This window comes from Capsaspora owczarzaki (genome assembly GCF_000151315.2).
Source record: "Capsaspora owczarzaki ATCC 30864 unplaced genomic scaffold supercont2.4, whole genome shotgun sequence".
NCBI classification, from domain to species: Eukaryota; class Filasterea; order Ministeriida; family Capsasporidae; genus Capsaspora; species Capsaspora owczarzaki.
In genome coordinates, this window is record NW_011887295.1 from 589,264 (window position 1) to 609,707 (window position 20,444).

Genomic DNA, 20,444 nt, shown 5'->3' on the forward strand with positions numbered 1-20,444 from the left:
GCTCGCGCTTTTTGCCATGCGGTTTCTATTTCTCCTAATTTGCGATTGAACGTGTTCGGGCTGACTCCCGCATCGAGCGCATCGCCCGTCGGCTTTTGCCGCTGCGATTCGAGCGAGCGTTCACCTTTTTGTTTTGTGCGATTGCTTCTCTTTTTTGTGTGTGTGTCGGCTATTTGCAACGCCAGACTGCCGTTTGTAAAAGGAGCGGCAAACCTGCTCTCTGCCGGGTTCGCACTTGGACTCTGGTCAGTTTTCCTTTTTTTCCTTTTTTTTTTTTTTTTTTTTTTTTTCTTTCCTCGCCTTGGTACGTTTGCCCCTTTTTATCGGATCAGGATGTGCTTTCTGCACCCTGAAACCTGCTGCGTTCTTGCCTGAGGCACAAACCGCTGAGTATGTCGCACACCCCTCTGCGTCCATGTCCGGGGCGGGTCGGCGAGGCAGTTGAGAACACGAAACAAAAACTGGGGCACGGAGACTTGATTACGGTTGGTGCAAAACGACACATGTCTCTGCAGCAGCGTTGCTTGGGGCCAAGAAGTGTCTGGTGAAGGGGATGGCGGCGGCGGTGGTGGTAATGGATGTTGCTGCATAGCAATTTCTGGGTGTCACATCCTGCTGTCGGATTTCCAGCCGGTTGAGACCCCAAGACGCAGCGGCAGCAACAACAGCCCGTGTTTCATGTTTGCCGCATGATGTTTTTGTTTACTTTTGCTGCAAATCGCGCCCACACGACCAACGCCCGATCGATCTCCCAGCCCCTCTCTTTCTCGCAAACACCAAAAACATGCGCGAAAGCATCGGCGATCACGCTCAGAGTCAAAGCGGGGGGTGGAGGAGGCATGTGGCGGGCCGGGCCGTCTTAAAACGGCGCGGCGACACGGCAAATCGTGGTTCCAACAAAAAGAATGGAATGGTCGGAGAGGTGAGAGGTTTGCAGTTTGGGACAGTGTAGCAGTGGTGATGATGCCTCACCCCAGCACTCCCGCTCATACCAACGAATAGTGTTGATGATGTTCAGAACGACGACTTTTTCTCTTTTGTGTTTTGTTTTTGCTTTTTGCTTTTTCTGGCTGTGCTCCAAAACCCACCACCACCACCACCACCACCACCCGTCTCAATTGCTCAATTGCCTTTTTGAACATGTTTACAAGCTCAATTAGCGCGTTGAGTGGTGAAGGTTGGCAAGATTTTGAATGAGAGCAGCAGCGATTGATTACCGCCATGATTTTATGGATGCTGAGCGGTGACAAACCCCATGCCCTTTCCATTCATTCCATCGCACGCGTACCCAATTTTGTGGGCATGCCACGAACACGGCACAGACAATCGACACATCTGGTTGACAGCTTATGCGGATTCTTTGACGTTTTGCGAGCTGTTGCTATTTGGCTTTTGTTGACTTGAGTTATTGGCTGCATGCCGATGTTTTCGTTTCGTTTTGTTGTTTTGCCCCTGATTTTTTTCGACTTTCGCCGCTATTTTGCAATGACGTTCATGTTGCTTTGGGAGGTGATGCACGTTGTCGGGCAAAGGAGCAGAGTGGCCAGCAAGCGGAGAAGCGCATTTCGCCGAATGGACTGCGGGATAATTTTTTGGCTCACTTTTTTCGAAAATCGGCCGAATGAAAACCCGCGCGTGCAGTTTGCCAACAACACGCTCATCGAAGCAACCAATAACAACAATTGTTCAAAAAACAAAACATACAAAAACAAATTCAAAAAATACAAAACCACACAGAATCGAATTCGAAAAGTGCCTTTTTCTTCTTTTTTTTTTTTTTCTTTTCTTTCTGTGCTTGTTCCCGCTCTGACTCGCCTTGTTTTTGTGTGTTTTTGTGTGTTTTTTTGTGGTTTCGGTTTGTGTCTTATGCTGTTTCCTGTGGTCGATTTTTCCCTTTCTGGTCCCACCCACCCCCTCTTCCTGATTTTTCGCACTTGGCTCCTTCTCGTGTTCGCTCTCCATATCCCCGGCCTTTTGTTTATTGTGTTCTTTGGATAAACCTGTTTTTTGATTACACCTTGACGACTTTTTTTTTTCTTGTCGAGTTTTTTTTTTGTGTGTGATACTTCTGCTTGCTCGGGTGATTCACACACTCCTTCCCTCCGCTCGACCAAATCGCATTGTAGCTGCTTGTTCTTCTCCTGCTTTTCAATGTTGTTTTCGTCCGTCATTAGTCCTGCATACCGTTTGTCTCTGAATTCTCACTTTGTGTTGTGCGTGTGTTATTGGTTTGTTGATTTTTTGTTTTTTTGTTGTTTTTTGTGTTTTTTGTTTTCTTCCCGATCTCGGTCTTTGCCCCGTCCTCGCTCGCGCCTACCATCGCTCGTTTATCGCATTGCAATGCATGGTCATGATCATCATCGTACTCGGCGGTTTTCACCGTGGTTGTCATTTTTTTTTCTATCGTTTTCATTTCATTTCGTGATTATCGTTGGCTCGCGCCCTTTTGTGTACTCTATCCCTCGACTAATCGATCGGATTGCCGTTGATTTTTTTTTTTTTATCTCCATTCAATCTTTTGATTCGTGATCTCAGGTGTTAAACCACTTTAGTCTTCTTTTTTTTTTTTTTTTTTCCTTTCTTTTTTTTTCCTTTCTTTTTTTTTCCCCCTTTTTCTCTTTTTCTGCCCACACGACAGAAGAGCGGCACGTCATTTTTCGTGTTTCACGCGCAACCACGCAACGATAGTCACCCAACACTCCAGCGACGGATTTACGGCTCGCAACTCGGCAACAACCGTCATTTTAGTCGATAATCTTGGCCAAGCAGGATTTTTTTTATCCCTGTTTTTCCTTTTTTTTTTTTTTTCCTTTTTTTTTTTCTTTTTTTTTTTCTTTTTTTTTTCGTTAATTTTTTTTTTCTTGTCTCCCGTCCCTCTGGTTCGCTACACTTTGTAGTGCAACACCATTTTCTTAGACTCCTCTTTTTGTGAGATGCTACAGCAGCAACAACACCAGCAACAGCTGCACTTTGAGATGATGCACTCGTACCAGCCTCAGCAGACCTCTGGGTTTTACCTGACTCCTCAACAGCTGCATGTCCATCACCAGCATCACCTGCAGCAGCAGCAACAGCAACAGCAGCACCAACAGCACCAACAGCAACAACAACAGCAGCTTCATCCCCTACTACAGCAGCAACCACCGCAAGGAATGACTCTGTTGTATGCAGGAGCAGCCACGAGCGAGGTGCGCGCGCCGTTTCCTTCGTTCCCAGCAACAACCTCGGTTCAAACAGCGGTGTCCTCCCCCACACTCTACCCGTCGTCTGGCGCGTCGATGCCACCGACGACAATGGCAATTTCCCAGCAGCACTTGCAGCAGCAGCAGCAGCAGCAGATGGCCTTTGTGCAGATGCAGCAGCCGCAGATGAGTGCGCAATATCAAAGCGCGTCGACTTTAACACCCTTCTCCCACCAGCAGCAGCAGCAGCATCAGCAGCAGCAGGCGTCGTACCAGCACCCCCACGCCACCACGACGGGCGTGAGTGGCAGCACGACAAGCAGCAGCGTGTCTGGGATGGGCTATGGCGGCCACGGTGCCGCTGCTCAGCCTGTTGCGGTGGGCTCGGGCGTGGTCCATTTTCACGCGCTCGCTTCGCCTTTTTTCGCTGCTTCTTCCTCCACACCCGCGTCGTCCGCTTCCTCCTCCTCCTCCTCCTCATCTTCCTCTTCTTCTTCCTCTTCGTCCTCGTCTTCATCAGTGATGTCCTCCTTCTCCTATGCCGTCCACCCTCAACAACAGCAGCAGCAGCAGCAGCAAGCGCCTGCTTTGCATGTGGCCCATCAGCACTCGCACCAAAATGCCCCTTCTTTGAGCGCCGTGCCAGCAACGACCATGCAGACCGACCCTTCGTCCTCCTCCTCGTCCTCGTCCTCATCGACTGCTGCAATGAGCACCTCGTTGATGCACGCGAACGCATCCCCGATGGTGGCCACAGCAGGCAGCAGCAGCAGCAGCAGCACAACCAACATCATTGGAGCAAATCGCGGTTTCAACATGCAAAACAACCACCAATCCGCAGAATACTCACCCGGCTACAGCAACGTACATCCTCCCACCACAACAGGCTCATTGGCATTTTCAGCGTCCCCTTCTATTTCTGCATCATCGAACGGGGTCCAGTATCAGCAGCAGCAGCAGCAGCAGCAGCAGCAAGTGTTTGTGAGTGAAAGTGCGATGCGTCATACACCTGCAAATATTATCCGCCCAATCCAGCACGTTCTCCCACAGCTTGGCCAAACCCAAACACATTATCTGCAAGAATTCCATCAACAATATCAACAACCGCAGCAGCAGCAGCAACAACAACAACAGCAACAACATCAACATCAACAACAACAGCCATACCATCCATGGAATCAACTTGTGGTGATGCACGAGCAACCGCACGACGCCAACGCAACCGCCCCCGCCCTCGCCGGCGCAATGATCACTGGCATGGGTGTTGGTGCTGTTGTTCACGGCGCTGGTGTTGGTGCGGGTACTGCGCGGTCTCAGAACGAGGCTGGAGGAACAACGGCATTGGCAACACCTCCTCCTCTGACGCATCATCTCTACGCGCCCAACTCTCACCACCACCACCACCCCCACCACCACCACCCCTCCTCCTCCGCGCACTTGCAGGGTGTCTCTGTGTCTGCTTCCTCTGCACAGCCATCCCTGAGCCACGGTGCTGCGCCGGGCCCGGCAGAGTGCGAAATCCCAACCACGGCCGCATTTTCATTTTCAGGCCATCGGCGGCAATCGGACACACCTTCAGGCGGTTACACCCTCAGCTGGCACGGCTCGCGCGCGCGCACGCCAACGCCCGCCTCGCCAAACCCAGCTGCTTCTGCTGTTGCTGTTGCGACTGTCACCCCCGCAACCATACTTGGCATGCACACTGCCCAGCAGCAGAATTATGGCGGCCACCAAGCCCAAGCGGACGCACACCAACGGATGAATCAGCAGCATCCCGACCTCGCTTCTTCTGTTGCCCCTGCCGCCGCTCCCGTCGTTGCCATGGTCGAAGCAACAACACAAGCAACAGCAGCAGCTACAGACGACCATGCTGCTGCTGCTGCTACGTCCAGCGCGCCAGGCGCCCGCATGCCACTCGGCCGATCCATCTCGCACCAACCCCCGCCGCCACTCGAAATCCCGCAAAACACTTTGAGCTCGTCATTGAGCGCCATGCGATGCCTGTCGGATGGCTCGCTGCCCATGACTGCAGGAGTCAAGCCGCCAAACTACCACTTGTACCGCGAGCTCTCGCCGCCCATGTCTGCGATCGGATCCTGCTCGTCCTCGGCGGCATCCATGACTGGTGTGTTTGCAGACGGTGGTGCATTGGATGCTCCCCAGCCCATCATCCCACAGCGTCGCCACTCGAGCGCATCGCCTTCTGTCACCACAACGACCCCTGCGTCGCTGATCGCCCCTGCAAACCCCCCGATTCGACTCTTCCAGCTGTCGGTCATTGCTGGCAACTTTGGCGAGCTGTCCTTCCTGCCGTCCTTCCCCTTTGCCGACGGCTTGGAGCTGAGCATTGTGGCCGTGTCTGGCCGGAAGGTTGTCGAGTCGCTCATGTCGCCGCCGCTTCGCCGCAAGCGTTCAGACCATGCCACCATCTATCCAGGCACCGTCCTGTGGACGGTTCGCTTTGTTGCGCGCACCAACACGTCCGTGCCGAAAACGGATGCAATGCACGACGAGTACGACTTGGTCGTCACGCGATGCCGCAGCTGCACCAAGGCAATGGACGGCTCGTGCACGGGCGAGTTTGCCTTCATTGGCAAGCCTTCCAACCAAAAGTCCTTCCGCGGCACTCGCCTCAAGCATGGCAGCTTTGTGCCTGCCGTTGACAACCTCGGCTTCCGCTGCACCTGCACCTCGAGCGTCCGCAAGGGACACCATCGCACCGAGTTTTTCGCCTGGTCGTACAATGGTGTGCTTATTAGCGAGCCGTTCTCTGTCAAGGGCCGCCCAACCGGTCTCAAGAAGAATGCTACCAAGATGCGAGAAAGCATCGGAAGCGAGTCCCGCCTCAACAGCCAAAGCTGCAGCAGCGAGGACGAAGAGGAAGACGAGGACGAGCAAGGCGAGGAGACGGACGAAGGTTCGCCCATGATGGCATCCGATGTGATTGTTCAGCAGCAGCAGCAGCAGCTCCACCAGCAGCAGCAGATCCGCCGCTTGAGCACCAGCTCGACCTTGTCTTCCATCCACGAAACGTCGTCCGCGTGCGCCATGTCGATTGCTAATTCAACGACGCCTTCCGCTGCATGCTCGCCTCGCCTGGACAGCTGGCAGCACCCACCCGCGCAGCCCATCTCGCTTTTCAACACGACGCGTCGCCGCCACAGCGCCAATGCTGCTCTCGCGCTTTCTGGTGGCCCGGCCATTCGCTCGCCGCTTCTGCAGCAGCACGACGGCGCGCCACCGTCGCCCCGCATGGACTACAACCATTCCCCGCGCCTCCAGCCGGGCCAGCTGCAGGCACCTTGCCCGCCGCACAACAATGAAGCCGACACGTACGCTTCCTTTGTCATGTCTCAGCATCAAGTGGAGCATTGGCTCGCCAAGCCGTTCGACCGCGAAGCTGCTGATTGCCCTCCCACCTTGGCCTTGTCCACGGACGCTGGCGGCAAAGCACACTCGCCACCTTCGCTTTACATTTCGCGCGAGTCTGAACTTGAAGCCGCCTCAATTCTCGGTGGACTTGGCATGCAGTAACTCTCTGTATCCCACTCTCTGTATTCCGCATGCGATGTTGGATACTTGTGTATTTTTTTTTCAGCCTTCCCCCCCCCCCGTTGTTCAATGTTAGTTTTGTTTCCCTCTTGTGTAAAGTCGCTTGCTGTATTTTGATACAGCGTTGTCTCTTCCTCTCAATTCCCCCCCCCCAACTTCAGGCGAGTAATAAAGATTACTTTTTGTTTCAACTACGTTCGACCAACACCTCTTCCAAACACGATGCATGGTACAACAAAAACAAAAACCAAGAACCATGGACTGACCGCGGTTTATTTCACAGGCTTGCGGATTAGCAGCGAACAACAAGTCAGAGCGCCATCGGCTTTGGCACCCTCGCTGTTCTCCACCCGCACGATGGTGATGGCGGCAGAAAGGCGGTCGCAGAGCAATTGCTCGGACGCAGCGCAGCCAGAGGGTACCAGCAGCGTGTTACCAGCTCGCACAACGTTGGCGGCTGCGGCTTCGGGCACAACAATGCCCGTGTACGTGAATTTCGAAAGCTGCCTGATTGTCTCGAATGCAGCCAGTCCCGCTCTGCAAAGTCAAAGTCAAACGAGCACCAACTCGATCAGACTCAAGTAGCACAACACATGCATCACATTGGTGGCAATTTCTGGCTTGGACAATCGCCGGCGACTGACCGATTGTTTGCAACGACCAGCACATCGGTATCGGCAAAGGTGACAACGCTCTTGAGATGCAGGCCCTCGATGACAGAGACGCCGTACACTGGGACGCCGAGAACCTCAAACGTGCTCTTTAGCACTTCGAGACCGGCGGCATTGGTTCGCTTTGAGAGTCCGACAAACAGCTCGCGACCAGTGAATAGAACATCTCCACCGTCCGTCAGAGCATCAGGATTCACTGCAGACATGTCGACGATAGTCAGTCCGAGGCCAGACAAGACGTCCCGAACCGGCCTGGTCTCTGGTCGCCGCGATGGGGCGCCAGGCTGGGTAATGACAGCGGTCGCTCCAATGACAACCGCCGTGTCCTGGTCCCAACCAACAGCACACATGCACACACACCCCGTTGGCCATAGCAATGATCAATGCATGTGAGCGCTCGATATCAGGACAAAGGACAAAGACAACGCACGCACGCAAATCCCAGCACTCACTTCAATGAACATGCAGTCCGGGCATGCCTCGTCCGCAGCCACCTCCAGCACTGTCGGAAGGATGCCCTTGAGTGTTTGGACGTAACGATCGTGCTGTTCCTTTGCCTGTGAATTTCCAGGACGCCAACACAAAAGCAAAGAGTTTGAGTATTGTTTGCCAATTCTCGTTCCGTCCGCTTTGATCTCAACAAGCAGCAGCAGCAGCAGCAGCAGCAGACCTTGGCAACGTCAATGGCATGCTCGGGTTCGTCCATGCGCAATGCCTCAAAGAACGAGGATGGAACTCTGCGCACCACCGCCAAGTCGCAATGCTCTGTCATCTTCTGTAACAAAAAAAAAAAAAAAAAAAAACTGAGACTGAAGAACTAAGAACAGGTTTCGACGGTTGGCGGTTTTGCTTTCGCTGCTCAGTGCAACAAAACAAAGCACAGCCTCAGAGCAATAGTGCTGCAATACTGACCTAAAATTCGTAGTGTGATGCGAAATCGCTCTCTGAGCAGTCACTTTCCCAATACAAAAACTCAACCATGGTCGGATGGATGATCCATGTCGCCACTGTTGGCCTCATGCGCAATCCTGATGGCAAAGAGTACATGGCAAGTTGTGACTCGTCTTGTCTGGCTAGCTGTCTGTCTGTCTGTCTGTGCTGCCGTGCATTGGAGATATGGCGGGGACGGTGAGGGGCAAAGCAGCCGAGCAAAAGCACCCGCCAAAGAGGACCTCCGCTCCTCAACCCATCCCAAGCACAAGCACAAGCACAAGCACAGGACATTTGGAAACACTTGGATCTGATCGCTTTGCAGATCCGAGTAGACGCGCTGGCCTTGTGGATTGCTCTATGGATTGCACTCTGCCGCTCACTCACTCGGTCTCTGTCTCGGTCTCTGGCTTCGCTTTGACTCACTCCTGCATCCTTGCGCGCGTTCATAGTTGTACTCGCTCACGATCGTCAATGAAGCGGACAAGGTTTCGTACACGGTCACGCGCCGATACAGTGAGCTGCTCGCTCTGCACGAATGGGTAACCCAATCTCTCACCGTCTCCTTTGAGCTACTGCTTCTTGCTTCAGCAAACTCATTTACTGGTCTTATTCATGGACGTCTGCATGTACACGTGTGTATTCCAACACCTCCATCTAGATCCGGGCAACCTTTCCGACTGAAACCCACCTGCTGCCATTCCCGGCAAAGAAATCGTTCGGTCTGACAACGAACAAATCGGCAAAGTTTACGGAAGATCGCCGGCTCGCTCTTGAGCACTATCTCAAGTCGCTGTTTACCATTGAGACGGTGGTCAACCATGTTGGCTTCCGAGATCGTCTGCAAATGACACATGAGGTATTTTTTGGCACAGTTTCCATATTGCTGGCATTTTGTGTTGTTCCGGTCTGTTTCCAACCACTCCATCTGCGTGTGTACTCTCTCGCGCTCTCTCTCTCTCTCTCTCGCTCTCTCTCGCTCTCTCTCTCTTTCTACTCAGATGATTCTCTACCGCACCATGTCTGTCTGTCCCAAGTGCTGCATTCTGGACAAGAAAGGTATGCTGCTGTTGCTGAATTTCTGCACTTTCGACATTGTCACTGCTGTTGTTCTCCTCTCATCGGCAATGTTGGCTCTTTCAGGGCTTGTTTGGACCAACGCTGTTGTCAAGCAAAGCCACCATACAGTCCACCTCGTGATTGGGTGAGCTTCTGAGTTGGTAATTGGTTGGGGGGGTTTTTTGCTGTTGCTAACTCCTCTTGTTTTACAGATGCACACTCCATGGATCGTTTACCCTCGAGTACAGTGCCAATGCCGATCATTTTAAGCGAGTGCGTACAGGATGGTAGAGATGGAGGGTGTGGATTGGCTTTTCTGACTCGCATTCCAACCTCATCAGGCCTTGATTCACTCTCTGCCTCGGAGCCCCACAGAATCCCTGCATGGGTTTATTGGTAAGAACAAGTGATTGTTGTACTACTATGGTGACAAGATCGCCGACAACCAACAAACGCTGACTGGTTTGTTTGTGTGTTTTTGTGTTTTTTTGTTGTTTTGTTTTTTTGTTTGTTTTTTGTTTTGTTTTTTTGTTGCCTTGATCTTCCAGGTGACATTGAAAACATACAACAAGCCAAAAAGGCCATTCAGCTGTCCACTTCGTCGAAGAATTTACCGTCCATGATCGAGTTGTCCGTCTTTGATGGAGAGCAACCTGTTTCCGACGACGATCTTCGCCAGCAAATTATCTTGCTTACATCCAGCTTTCCTCCTTCGCGTCAGGTACGTGGTAGACATCTCATTGATCCATTGAACCGAGGAAAGTGGCAAAAGTGTTGAACTCAATTATTGAATTCAAAAAATCCTTTGCCCTGCTCCAGTTTGTGCTCAAAGTCAAGGGCGAGCTGGCTGCAGACATGGAACTTCTCAATGAAAAGGTCTTGTTTGTTGAGCGCACAGCTCCAACACAACCAGCCCCGCTTCTCCTCGATGTCTCTTTCGAGCGGTTGATGCTGCTCATCCGACTGCCAGACTCGTGCCTTCTCAATCGACGCATCTACCCTTGCATCAAGTCAGTCACTATTTGGCATGATATTGGACTTGCTCTGCTTTTGCTCACTTTTTTTTGTTTTTCTGCCTTGTTTGTTCAGATATTACATTCCCAAGGGCATGGAATCGGAAGTTGAAGGCGAAATCAACTCTGCGCTCGAAGAACTTGAGGTCAGTTCGGTGTCACTGAGTCGGGGAACCGGTTTCCTCTCCCAGCAATGCTCACCTCATTGTTGCTCTGATTTGCAGCAAGAAATCACTGGCATTCAAGTCATGATTGACATCTGCGTCGAGCGGCCCTTCCCAGTCCTGACAAACATTATTGCCAATCTCCGCGAAAAGAGCTCGATGGTTCGCGTCGTAAACATTTCCATGGAGCGGCCTCCGCGAGAGATTATTGCCAACGTTGCGCTCAAGTGAGTGTTTATGAGTTGGGAAATCTGTCTCCATACCCCAATTGTGCTCACGCTTCCTTTGGGTATCTGTTTGTGTTTGCTTTGCAGCCCTGCGCCTGTTCAAGGAACTGTTGACATTAGCGAATTGTTAACAAATATCGAGGAAGACACTCGTAAAGACATTGTGGTTGAAGGTAAAAAAAACCTGAGTTTGACCTGCTCCGTTCGCCGCGAGCAACATCTGACGAGACACACAAAAAAAAAAAAAAAAAAATCCCTTCCTTCATGAAATGCAGAGTTCTTCCCGACAACCATGCTTATTACCCTGGAACCGCTCCTGTCATTGATGGGATGGGGCAAGTACATGCTCCGACCATCTCCAAGCTATGGGTAAGTGGTTGCATTCGTTGTCCTTGCTTCCGGCCTGTCATTGTTTGTCTCACCCCGCTCCCCCCCGAACAACCGCAATCCAGATTTGCAACCGTCCTTCTCAACACAGACACGCTGAGATCGGTGCCGATTTCGCGTCTGATGGATGTGGACAAGTTCTACGAGTCGATCGCCTCGCTGCTTCCCCAGCTCAGCGCCAACCAGGCAGATATCGGTATTCTGCTTGGTACCAAACTGCGCAAGGTACGTATCCGTTGCCAATACTTTCGAATGGCGCGGGTGTGAGCTGGACTGGGCAGCCAAACCTTTTTCTTTCTTTTTTTTCTTTTTTTTTTGGTAACTTCCGTTTCTTTCCTTTCCATCCTAGATTCTCAAGACTTGCGCACGACCTGGCCAGCCAGATCTATTCACCGTCTTTGCGAACGACCAAGAGGCGACCTTCCTTTCGCGGTCGCAGGTGTGGATTGTGCACCGAGAAATCGACTTTGGCGCGCTCGACCTGCAATACGTTGTGCGACCGTGTGTGCTGACCAAGCTGGCTCGCCAGCTCTGGAAGTCATTTTCAGCAACTGATGCTGACAGTGCGAGTGCCTCTTCTGCGTCAGCCTCGTCCGCGCCGGCAAACTAAGAACGCGCGGATTTCATGTTTAGGATTTGTGTGTGTGTGTGTGTGTGTGCTAGGAGTGCCTGAATTGTGCTCCATTCAAAGATTAATGTTCGTGTATTCAAGCTGAAGGTGTTTCAGACTGTGGTGGTTGTGGGTCGTCGTCATTTCCGTGGAGCTGAGGATGTGAGCAAACGAGGTGGCAGAATGAGCTAACGCAGCTCCAACAACCACGACCAAAATCCAACAAGCAAAATAACACCCCTTACAATGGCTGCTACTTCGATGGCATGCAATGCACGCATCATGTCGGCTTGTGCGGTTGGCGGCGTCTCCAGGTTCCAAAGCGTAAACTCTCGGAACTGCCCAGCAACGTCCAGCGTGCGAGCCTCTTGGTCGGTCAGTGCAGGGCGGCTTTCCCGCAACAACGCGCCAACAAGCCCAGAGGGCACTTGTGCTGTGATGCCTGCAAGCTGTCGACCACGGAACTTGGCTGCATGCACTGTGCACAAAACGGGGCGACGGGATCAGTACCGAAGTTTCCCGCCAAAAACCTTCGTCCTTACCGCCATCTTCCAATCAAGTCCCCCCGTCCTTATTTTACCTCCGCTGGCGGTGTCTGACTCGACCAAAAAGTAGGACGAAATATTTGCCGGGCCATTGTGGTCGATCGAGCACGGCAGCGAGTGCATTGCGAGCTGCGCAGCTCGTGTGTTGTGTTCGACGGTGATTTCCATTTGATTGAAAAGTGACTGCGATCTGCGATAGATAGAGTGCTTCCTATTTCCACTGTACAATGGAAACCCGGATTTGAACTCTGATCTGCAATGAATGCTTGTTCCATCGTTGCAATGCATTTTCCATACAAAACTCAACGCTTCATTCACTCCTTCTTTTCCTTTTCCCTTTCGCAATGTCTGCTGCTACAGTGCTCGTTCGCGATGACGCGCCCACCGCCGACGCCACCGCCGAGCCCGTCGCCATCGCTCTCGAGTCTGACGGAACGCTCCTTCTGACCAAGCTCGCCGAGCGCTTTGCCGGTGCCACTGGTCTTCGGTCAGTGTGTGCTCTGCTGCCTTTCCAACGTCTTCCCGTCGTTTTCCTTCAACCCCCACAATGCTTCAACCCACTCCTCCTCCAGCCATCGCCTCACTTTCACCATCGCCAACGCAAGCACGCACTCTACTCAACTCTCGTCCAACTCGGCATTTTGGGCGCTGTGCCGTTGGTGGCTGGTTTGTCAGCAATCGCGATCTTACTTTTTTTTTTCTTTTTTTTTTTGAATGGTTGCTGGCTTTGGGCTTTGACACGCTGGTTTGTGTAGATTCCACCCTGAGGACGCCCCCGACACCTTCAAGACTGTGCGCCTGGAGAACGGCGCCTTGCACGCACCCGAAGGCGCTGCCTGGAAGCCCGTCTTCTTTGTCGTTCGCGCTGAATCGACTCCCGCTGTCGCTGCCGCCGCCGCCGCCGCTGCTGCTGCTGCTACTACTACTACTGCTGCTGCTGCTGCTCCTGCGACTGCTACTACCACCACTGCTGATGCATCGTCCAACGGCGCCGCTTCTGGTACGTGGTGCCACTGTTGTCATTCCCCAAGCCTCGATCGTCACTGACGCTGACATCCCCGTTGTTTGTGATTGTAATTGCGTACAGATGGCAGTGCTGGTGGCGTCAAGCGCAAGGCGGAGGATGAAGCTGATGACGGTCCTCGCAAGAAGGAGAACTGCTACAAGTGTGGCGGTGAGGCGTTCGGGCTATTCTCGTGAATGCGCACTGCCTACCTATCCGTAACTCTCACCATCATCCATTTTTGCGCGCTTTGATAGGCTTTGGTCACATCCAGGACTTTTGCCCTTCCCCTTCCGGCTCGATCGATATGGAGGGCGCTGTTGAATGCCACCTTTGCAAGGGCAAGGGCCACGTCAAGATGCGCTGCCCTAACAGTGTCCCCAGCAATGTCTGCTATCTGTGCCAAATGCCTGGCCACTTTGCTCGGTACGTTCACCCCATGTCTGCTACTTCAACGCCTTTTTTTTTTTGTTTTTGTTTTTGCTCACTCTCCTAATTTCCTCGTTTAATTCACTTCACCTCGGCTTGATTAGCGAGTGCCCGCGCGGTCGCGGTATGTAAATCTCACACTCTTCTTGTCGCTCGGGTGATGTTGGGCCGTTGTGTGCTTGTGTTTGCAGAGCGAATCCTCCGCTGGTTAGGTTTGGTTGTTGGTTTTTTTGGTTTGGTGCCTGTCCTCTTTGGAAGCCGTACTGCACCAGCGATATGTCTGCTTGTTATTGTGAAATCTGGTTTGGTTTGGTTGTGAATCTGGTTTGGTCTTTGAAGGACCAAATCGACGCTCCTCGTCCTTTTCTTTTTCCTCCCCCTTCTGCCTCTTTTGGTTGTGCAGAGCGCAGGTGATATTTGGATGAGACGCGCCAGGCCTGTCTGGGATGGAACAGAGACGCGAGAGTGCTGACGGGCGAGCATGGGCGGCTGATGATTTTGGATGCGAGAGTGACCAGGTTCTGAGCTGCTGAAAGGCGCGGATGGTGGGTTGTGTGTGCGTGTGTGTGTGCGTATTTCGTGTGTGTGTTGTGTAATGTGACTCTGTGTCAACGCGCGAGTGTTTGATTTGCAGCGAACGATTCACATTCGTGTTTGAAATTTGCGCTCACTTGTTGTTCTTGTTTTGTTGTTCGATTTGGGCATGACCAGCAGTCCATCGCTCTCCGTTTCTCTGTTCCGTTCCCAGCCGGTCTGGAGTGGCGCTTCCGGGTGTCCCGAGCTGCTTCTTGCGATGCACTTAGCTTTCCTTCTTTTTCCATCATTCTCGATCTTCATCTCGCGCCCATCTCCATCTCTCTCGATTGTTAGCTTTTGGCACTAACTCTTGTGAATCATTGATCTCTGGGCTTGTTCCACGTTTTGGACTTTTGGGCTGGCGCAGATCCCTACGGGTTGAAGTGAGTAGTCTATTGAACTTGTTTGTCGAGCTTGCCGCTCTTTGCCGCCCAATACTTACCATATTTTGCTCTGCGGTCCTTGGACATAGTCGCGCCCCCTTCGGCGGTGATTCACGTCTGTGCTATCGGTAAGCCTCGTTTGCACACCTGGGCCGATTTGTCTTTTTGGAACCAACAAACTAACCCTTCTCTTTTTTTTTTTTTTCGTTCGTGTTCCAGTTGCCAACAGCCCGGCCATCTCTCGGCCAACTGCCCCCGCGTTGCTCGTGGCGAGCAGTCTCTGAGCTCGTGCTACAAGTGCGGCCAGGAGGTAAGTTTGACCATGGAGCGTGCTTTTCAAGAAGAACCCTTCCGAGGTACTAGCCACCGTTGTCCCCGTGTTGTCTGTTCTTGTTCTGGTTGTTTCATTCCAACCTTTAGGGCCACATTGCCAAGGATTGCAATGTTTGCTACCACTGCAAGAAGACTGGTCACGTCGCAGCCAGCTGCCCCGACCGCCCTCCGGGTGCTCCTTTCTCTGATCGCCGAGACCGCGATCGTCCCTACGACAGCCGTGGCTACGACAGTCGCACCGCCAGCGGCTATGGCAGCGGCTACGGCGGCTACGACCGCGGCTATGATCGTGGCTACGACGACCGCGACCGTGATTCGCGTGGCGGTTACGGCGCTCCCCCGCCCAGCCGCAGCTACGGCGGTGGCTCTGGCTACAGCTCTGGCGGCTACGGGTCTGGCTACGGTAGCTCCTCTGGCAGCTACGGTGGCGGCTACGGCAGCTCGACCGGCTATGGCAGCGCTGCTGTTGGCTATGGCAGCAGCTCTGGCTACGGCTCGTCCGCAAGCGGCTATGGTGCTCCCTCCAGTGGCTATGGCGCGCCCTCGAGCGGCTATGGTAGCAGCTCCCAGGGCTCGTCCCAGTACGGCTCCGGCTATGGCGGCTATGGTCAGGCAGGCAGCTCGTACGGCTCCAGCTCGAGCGGCTACTCTGCCCCTGCGTCTGGCAGTGGCTACGGCGCCGGCGCTGCTCCTAGCAGCGGCTATGGTGCTCAGGGTGGCGCTGGTGCTGCTCCGTACACGAGTGGGTACGGCTCGGCTCCCTCCTCGCAACCAGGCGGCTATTCCAACCAAACATACACGCGCCGTTAAATTGTTAAATGGAAGTGCTTGGTGTTGTGGTTTGCGTGGTTGGGGTTTTTTTGTTCCGTTGGGTCGATGTGTGGCCGCTCCGATTAAAATTTAGTTTGTTGAAATCGCGTAGCTGCTGTTCACTGAGCCATTGTTGGTTTTGATTATTTGGGTTGTTTAGGAAAATGCAAGTGACAGCTTTTTCAGTTTAATTTTTTTTTCTTGTTTTGTTTTGTATTACACGACAATACGTTACACTTAGTTCAGCAACCACACTCCCAGCCGATTTATTATTAGCATGCCTTCGTTCGCGTATGGCACCAACTGGCTCGAGGGCAGCATGATCTGGCCGATGAAATCCGCTTCAGACATGTCCGTGGGTAACTCTACACTCAAGCTGGTCAATCCCGCTTCGTGCACGTGTCGCGTCCCAAAAGCAATGGGATGCGTGGACTGTTGCGTGGCGATCAGGGAGAGGTTGGAGCGCGTTGGACTGACAACACAAGTTTCGTGATGTAGCGAGCGGTAGAACGCAGTAGTGGCAGCTCCTCCAACCTGCGGTTGCAGGGGTTCTGTTCGTTCCAACACGACAAGCAGGGCCAGTTCTTGCGGAACGGAATAGGCCGCGTCCGCCGACAAGGTGCAGTCATCGACGTTGATTGCATGTGCGCGCATTGCGGCCCTGGAGGCGACGCGGTGCGACATCATCCATTTCGCAGAGAACGCAGAGTTGTCCTGTACCGAGCTCGCAACAGGCAGAACGTCGCCAGCAAAGGACAGCCACAGGAGCGCGGCGTCCATGGGGTGCAAGGCTTCGTCGCCCGACCGCCAAGCAAACGCGCCAATGTGAAAGGGAGGCGATTCAGCACTCGGTTCTACGGAAGTTGGTGTCATCGCCGAGGCAAAGTGATCCAAAAAGAAGGACAGGTGGCTCGTGACAACCCAGTCAGCCGCCCGTCGCTCGAGAGCACGGCGCAGGTCAATGCTGAAGAATGTGCGGTGGAGATTGTCCACGGCATACAGCATGTCATCGACAATGGTGAACGATGCGGGATACGCGATGGGAAGGGAGCCGAGGACAAGATGACCCAGACCGGTCGCTGGAAGGAGTGTTTGCGGCAGCGAAATGACAGACACAGTGGCGAGATCGAGGACCTGCAGCTCTGTCTGGTATTGCAAGTGATTGAGGAGATGCGGCAGCATTACAACATAGCGGCCGCGGAAGAGCTGCATCTGTCGTTCGTACGCCAGCCGCGCGCCCGTCGCGCAGTTCAGAATAAAACATTGTCCCGTGTCCAGCTGCCACAGTCGTATGGTATTGTAGCATCTGCCCCAGTTTCGACCCGGGTACGCTGCGATTGCTGCAAAGCGATCTTCCGGGTGAGGAGCCGGATTGGCAGGCTCCACCAAATGGCGGTCGCGCGACTCGAACGCAACATTGCCGCCGACCATGAGAATGGAATTGAGCGCAGGAACAAACACGTAGTTTGAGTGCATGGCAATCATCGATAGCGTGCTGCATGGCTGGAGTCGCGCTGCGTTTCGCTGCCACCAATGTGAGCCTCTCAGATTTGCACTCGCATGACTTGTACTCGAGTCTGCAAGCGTCGCCGTTCCGGTCGTACTTCCAGAATTATTACCATTCGATGCAGTAGTAGTGGTAGTCGTCGTAGTGGTAGTCGTCGTAGCTGCAAAGGCAACCGTCGCCTCGGGTGCAAGGAGCAGCGGTGCCAACTGCAATCCGCCCTTGCGCAGCAGCCGGTCGTTGAATCTGCGCGCACGGTCTGCGCGAACCGTCCTGCCAGCAACCTGCCAGGCACGCGCCACACGCTCGCATGCAATGATATCCGAGAAGGACGCGAGGTGGCTCAGCACAATCACAAGCAACTCGTGCGGCAGCGTCAGAGCACCCGCTTCTTCAGCTTGTTCTTGTGCTTGTTGCTGGTCTTGTCCCTCGTCACTCATTTTGCTGGGTGGTGAGTACTTGGCTTTTTTTGAGCCTTTTTTTGTTGTACTGTTAGTGTTTGTGTTTACTTGGCTGAGCAACGTTGAGAACTCATTTGATGACTGAGGTGAGACTTTGCTGAGCAACAGTACGGCATTGTGCATTTTGGCGCTGTTTCATCACTGCATCATCTGTATTCGAGACACTCTTCCTTTGTTGACGAATATCGCTCGGATTTGCTCATAGATGCTGGCGCTGAGCTGGGTGGCTGCTCAGATTCTGCCATCTTGCGCCAAAGCGGACCCGCCATCCTCGTCCTCGCCGTCACCGTCACCGTCGCGATCACTGTCGTCAAGCCAGGCACAGCATAAGCCTGCAGTGGCGGCGGCGGGCGCTCAGCAGCAGTCTGCGCCAACCCCGCTCGAGCCGCTCGCTGTCGAGGACACGATTGTCGTGCGTTTCCACCCTTCCTCTCTCCTCGTTGGCGTTCTGGTTGTTTGCGTTCTGGTTGAATGCGCGCTCATTCCATATCCATATGGCTGCTTTTTGGGGTGAGTGATGAGGGCTGGCTAACCCCCCGTTCGTTTGTTGACTCTGCTCGCAGGTCGTCGCTGAGATTGTGCTGCCGTCGCACGCTGATACTCGCGGAGTCTGCTTTGGTGGCCAGATTCTGTCGTGGATTGATCTGACTGCTGGTATTGCCGCCAAAAAGCTCGCGCGCGGACCGTGCGTCACAGCGAGCGTCGATTCAGTCCAGTTCCTCAAGCCGAGCGTTGTCGGAGACGTCATCATCCTGTCCGCGATGGTCAACCGCACATTTAATACGAGCATGGAGATTGGCGTTCGTGTCGAGACAGAGTCCATGCGGTCGGGAGAACGCAAGTACTGCTGCTCGGCGTACCTGACGTTTGTCTCGATCGATGCGCAAGGCCGGCCGGCGCCAGTGCGCCAAGTGATTCCACAGAGTGCAGACGAGAGCAGACGATACTCGCATGCTCAGCTTCGTCGACAGCAGCGTCTTGAGCGACGCTCTCGAGGAGAAGTGATCATTCCGCTGGAATGGAACTGCTTTGACGACGGGCACCAACTCAGCAAGAGTCTCCTTCCAGCCAACGAGCTCGACCAGGTGCCCAGACGCTATGCCAAGCAGACTCTTGCGCATATGACGCAGGTCGTGCTTCCAGGCAATGCAAACACAGTCGGAGGTAAAAGCAAGAAAGCGTTGTGGAGTTTGTTGGGGGGTTTTGGGGGTTTTGGGGTTTTTGGGGTTTTTTGTGGTTGCTTGTCTGCTCGTTCATGGAAAGGGGTCGTGATGCATCGGAATGGATTCTAACTTGCGTCGATGCAATGGATCTTCCATTTGTCCCATCTTCTAGTCACGTTCGGAGGCGATATTATGGCCTGGATTGAGCGTTGCGCGTACATCTCCGCCAGTCGGCTGTGCCGCAACGTGCACCTGCTGTCGGCCTCTGTCGATAGTTTGCACTTCCTCAATCCCACGCGCGTCGGTGATATTGTCTACATCACGTCGATGGTGACGGCAGCATTCACTTCGAGCATCGAGGTACTGATTTCAGTCTACGGTGAAAACCCGCTGACTGGCGACATTAAGCATTGCAACGATGCCTTCATGACTCTTGTGACTGTCGACGAGTCCGGTGTGCCGCTGCGCATCAGCAACAAGTTTACACCAGAGAGTGAGACCGAGTTGGCGCGGCAACGCGACTCTATCGCTCGCCGCGAACTTCGTCTTCGAGCTCGACAGAAGCTTCGTCGAAACAGCAACGAGTCCATCCAGCAGCAGATACTGCATGTCCGCCGACGGAGTAGCGACAGCAATGGCCTTTCCGCTGCGCCAGTTCAGTAGCCAGCGGTTGATTTGTTGTTGGCTTTCTGCTAATCATGTTGGCAGCCTGTGTTTAATTTATTGTTCAGTGTGAATTGAAGTCAATCTGAGTTAAGGCTGCGGATTCTGGCACCGCAGTAACTCAGGGACAGGCTTTTGTGGGTACATTCGGCAGGTCAAGTTTGCTCGTGTTTTTGACTCTGCTCGCTGTCCCCATCGTCCTCGTATTTACTTGCAACTTTGTAGAAATATAGTTTTGAGTTTTTCCTTTCAGTCAAAGTGGAGTCGATGCGAGGGGGACGAGATGTTGAGGTCATTGGCGTTTTGTGGAGTTTTTCGATGCGAGATTGACACTCGTCGTCCTTAGAGTTTGGTTGTGTTTGATCAAAATGTACATTTCTGTGTTTGTTTCTCTGTAAATATTGAGTTGTTGTGTGTATTGTGTGCATCTGGGGCACTGCTGCGACAAGGAGCCGACTGCATTGTTTAGGTTTGAATGGGGCTGTTTGCTTGGTCAGAATTTTGACGTTTTTCATCATCGACTTTGCTCCCGGGACCATCAGGACCCCTTTTGACGATACACATAGACGCAAATTCACTGCTATAACTATATTCCATCAACAGCGGGACTGTACCCTCAGGATTGACCCCGCACGGCGACGAAAACGAACAATCTCGTTTTTTTCGAGCTGTCTCCAGTGCCAAACGCAGCGACCATCCAGTGATTCCCGACATCCCTCGTTTCAATCATGTCGACCAATGCATTTCCAAGTCACAATCCGAATCCGAATCCGAATCCG

At 53.2% G+C, this 20,444-nt stretch overlaps 8 protein-coding genes across 9 annotated transcripts; 5 read left to right on the top strand and 3 right to left on the bottom strand.

Annotated features, from left to right (window-relative positions):
- Positions 1-1,416: 1,416 nt before the first annotated feature.
- CAOG_08650 (hypothetical protein) lies at positions 1,417-1,998 on the top strand (the record flags this gene model as incomplete). The annotated part of the gene is made up of 1 exon (XM_011271959.1): positions 1,417-1,998. One exon carries the CDS (start codon positions 1,417-1,419, stop codon positions 1,996-1,998), a length of 582 nt encoding a protein of 193 aa, XP_011270261.1.
- An 855-nt stretch (positions 1,999-2,853) lies between these two features.
- On the top strand, positions 2,854-6,926 carry CAOG_02986 (hypothetical protein). The gene has a single exon (XM_004363768.2). It carries the CDS (start codon positions 2,934-2,936, stop codon positions 6,714-6,716), a length of 3,783 nt encoding a protein of 1,260 aa, XP_004363825.2. The 5' UTR covers positions 2,854-2,933; the 3' UTR covers positions 6,717-6,926.
- Positions 6,927-6,989: 63 nt separating this feature from the next.
- On the bottom strand, positions 6,990-8,200 carry CAOG_02987 (dimethylarginine dimethylaminohydrolase 1). The gene is made up of 4 exons (XM_004363769.2): positions 8,076-8,200; positions 7,858-7,962; positions 7,379-7,731; positions 6,990-7,271 (listed from the first exon to the last, which is right to left on the bottom strand). The coding sequence occupies exons 1-4, from the start codon at positions 8,175-8,177 to the stop codon at positions 7,007-7,009; spliced, it is 825 nt and encodes a 274-aa protein (XP_004363826.1). The 5' UTR covers positions 8,178-8,200; the 3' UTR covers positions 6,990-7,006.
- A 171-nt stretch (positions 8,201-8,371) lies between these two features.
- On the top strand, positions 8,372-11,889 carry CAOG_02988. Of its 2 annotated transcripts, XM_004363770.2 has the most exons (15): positions 8,372-8,453; positions 8,788-8,877; positions 8,997-9,194; positions 9,337-9,394; positions 9,479-9,539; positions 9,607-9,667; positions 9,736-9,790; positions 9,943-10,115; positions 10,214-10,404; positions 10,484-10,553; positions 10,632-10,798; positions 10,886-10,971; positions 11,074-11,167; positions 11,251-11,410; positions 11,535-11,889. In XM_004363770.2, exons 1-15 carry the CDS (start codon positions 8,385-8,387, stop codon positions 11,793-11,795), a joined length of 1,794 nt encoding a protein of 597 aa, XP_004363827.2. In that variant the 5' UTR covers positions 8,372-8,384; the 3' UTR covers positions 11,796-11,889. The 2 variants fall into 2 exon arrangements, with proteins under 2 accessions (XP_004363827.2, XP_011270235.1); XM_011271933.1 differs by lacking the exon at positions 8,372-8,453 and having other exon boundaries at positions 8,742-8,877.
- CAOG_02989 (hypothetical protein) lies at positions 11,883-12,535 on the bottom strand. Its single transcript, XM_004363771.2, has 3 exons — positions 12,376-12,535; positions 12,041-12,273; positions 11,883-11,949 (listed from the first exon to the last, which is right to left on the bottom strand). The coding sequence occupies exons 1-3, from the start codon at positions 12,506-12,508 to the stop codon at positions 11,893-11,895; spliced, it is 423 nt and encodes a 140-aa protein (XP_004363828.1). The 5' UTR covers positions 12,509-12,535; the 3' UTR covers positions 11,883-11,892.
- Positions 12,536-12,669: 134 nt separating this feature from the next.
- CAOG_02990 (hypothetical protein) lies at positions 12,670-16,045 on the top strand. The gene is made up of 9 exons (XM_004363772.2): positions 12,670-12,827; positions 13,096-13,340; positions 13,428-13,514; positions 13,601-13,769; positions 13,877-13,896; positions 14,716-14,731; positions 14,821-14,859; positions 14,951-15,041; positions 15,152-16,045. Exons 1-9 carry the CDS (start codon positions 12,685-12,687, stop codon positions 15,872-15,874), a joined length of 1,533 nt encoding a protein of 510 aa, XP_004363829.1. The 5' UTR covers positions 12,670-12,684; the 3' UTR covers positions 15,875-16,045.
- Positions 16,046-16,054: 9 nt separating this feature from the next.
- Positions 16,055-17,911, bottom strand: CAOG_02991 (hypothetical protein). The gene has a single exon (XM_004363773.2). The coding sequence runs from the start codon at positions 17,816-17,818 to the stop codon at positions 16,112-16,114; it is 1,707 nt and encodes a 568-aa protein (XP_004363830.1). The 5' UTR covers positions 17,819-17,911; the 3' UTR covers positions 16,055-16,111.
- Positions 17,912-18,018: 107 nt separating this feature from the next.
- Positions 18,019-19,905, top strand: CAOG_02992 (acyl-CoA thioesterase 11). Its single transcript, XM_004363774.2, has 3 exons — positions 18,019-18,251; positions 18,403-19,003; positions 19,175-19,905. The coding sequence occupies exons 1-3, from the start codon at positions 18,045-18,047 to the stop codon at positions 19,663-19,665; spliced, it is 1,299 nt and encodes a 432-aa protein (XP_004363831.1). The 5' UTR covers positions 18,019-18,044; the 3' UTR covers positions 19,666-19,905.
- Positions 19,906-20,444: the final 539 nt, after the last annotated feature.

Coding starts and splice junctions, on each gene's coding strand:
- CAOG_02986 (XM_004363768.2), top strand. CDS start 2,934: ATGCTACAGCAGCAACAACACCAGCAACAGCTGCACTTTGAGATGATG.
- CAOG_02987 (XM_004363769.2), bottom strand. CDS start 8,177: ATGACAGAGCATTGCGACTTGGCGGTGGTGCGCAGAGTTCCATCCTCG. Junction 7,963..8,075: donor ATGCCATTGACGTTGCCAAG/GTCTGCTGCTGC, acceptor GGAAATTCACAG/GCAAAGGAACAGCACGATCG. Junction 7,732..7,857: donor CGGACTGCATGTTCATTGAA/GTGAGTGCTGGG, acceptor GGTTGGGACCAG/GACACGGCGGTTGTCATTGG.
- CAOG_02988 (XM_004363770.2), top strand. CDS start 8,385: ATGGTCGGATGGATGATCCATGTCGCCACTGTTGGCCTCATGCGCAAT. Junction 9,791..9,942: donor ATCCCTGCATGGGTTTATTG/GTAAGAACAAGT, acceptor TTGATCTTCCAG/GTGACATTGAAAACATACAA. Junction 10,116..10,213: donor GCTTTCCTCCTTCGCGTCAG/GTACGTGGTAGA, acceptor GCCCTGCTCCAG/TTTGTGCTCAAAGTCAAGGG.
- CAOG_02989 (XM_004363771.2), bottom strand. CDS start 12,508: ATGGAAATCACCGTCGAACACAACACACGAGCTGCGCAGCTCGCAATG. Junction 12,274..12,375: donor GTCAGACACCGCCAGCGGAG/GTAAAATAAGGA, acceptor TTTTGTGCACAG/TGCATGCAGCCAAGTTCCGT. Junction 11,950..12,040: donor CCATCGAAGTAGCAGCCATT/GTAAGGGGTGTT, acceptor TCACATCCTCAG/CTCCACGGAAATGACGACGA.
- CAOG_02990 (XM_004363772.2), top strand. CDS start 12,685: ATGTCTGCTGCTACAGTGCTCGTTCGCGATGACGCGCCCACCGCCGAC. Junction 13,341..13,427: donor GTCCAACGGCGCCGCTTCTG/GTACGTGGTGCC, acceptor AATTGCGTACAG/ATGGCAGTGCTGGTGGCGTC. Junction 14,860..14,950: donor GATTCACGTCTGTGCTATCG/GTAAGCCTCGTT, acceptor TTCGTGTTCCAG/TTGCCAACAGCCCGGCCATC.
- CAOG_02991 (XM_004363773.2), bottom strand. CDS start 17,818: ATGAGTGACGAGGGACAAGACCAGCAACAAGCACAAGAACAAGCTGAA.
- CAOG_02992 (XM_004363774.2), top strand. CDS start 18,045: ATGCTGGCGCTGAGCTGGGTGGCTGCTCAGATTCTGCCATCTTGCGCC. Junction 18,252..18,402: donor CTGTCGAGGACACGATTGTC/GTGCGTTTCCAC, acceptor CTCTGCTCGCAG/GTCGTCGCTGAGATTGTGCT. Junction 19,004..19,174: donor CAATGCAAACACAGTCGGAG/GTAAAAGCAAGA, acceptor CCCATCTTCTAG/TCACGTTCGGAGGCGATATT.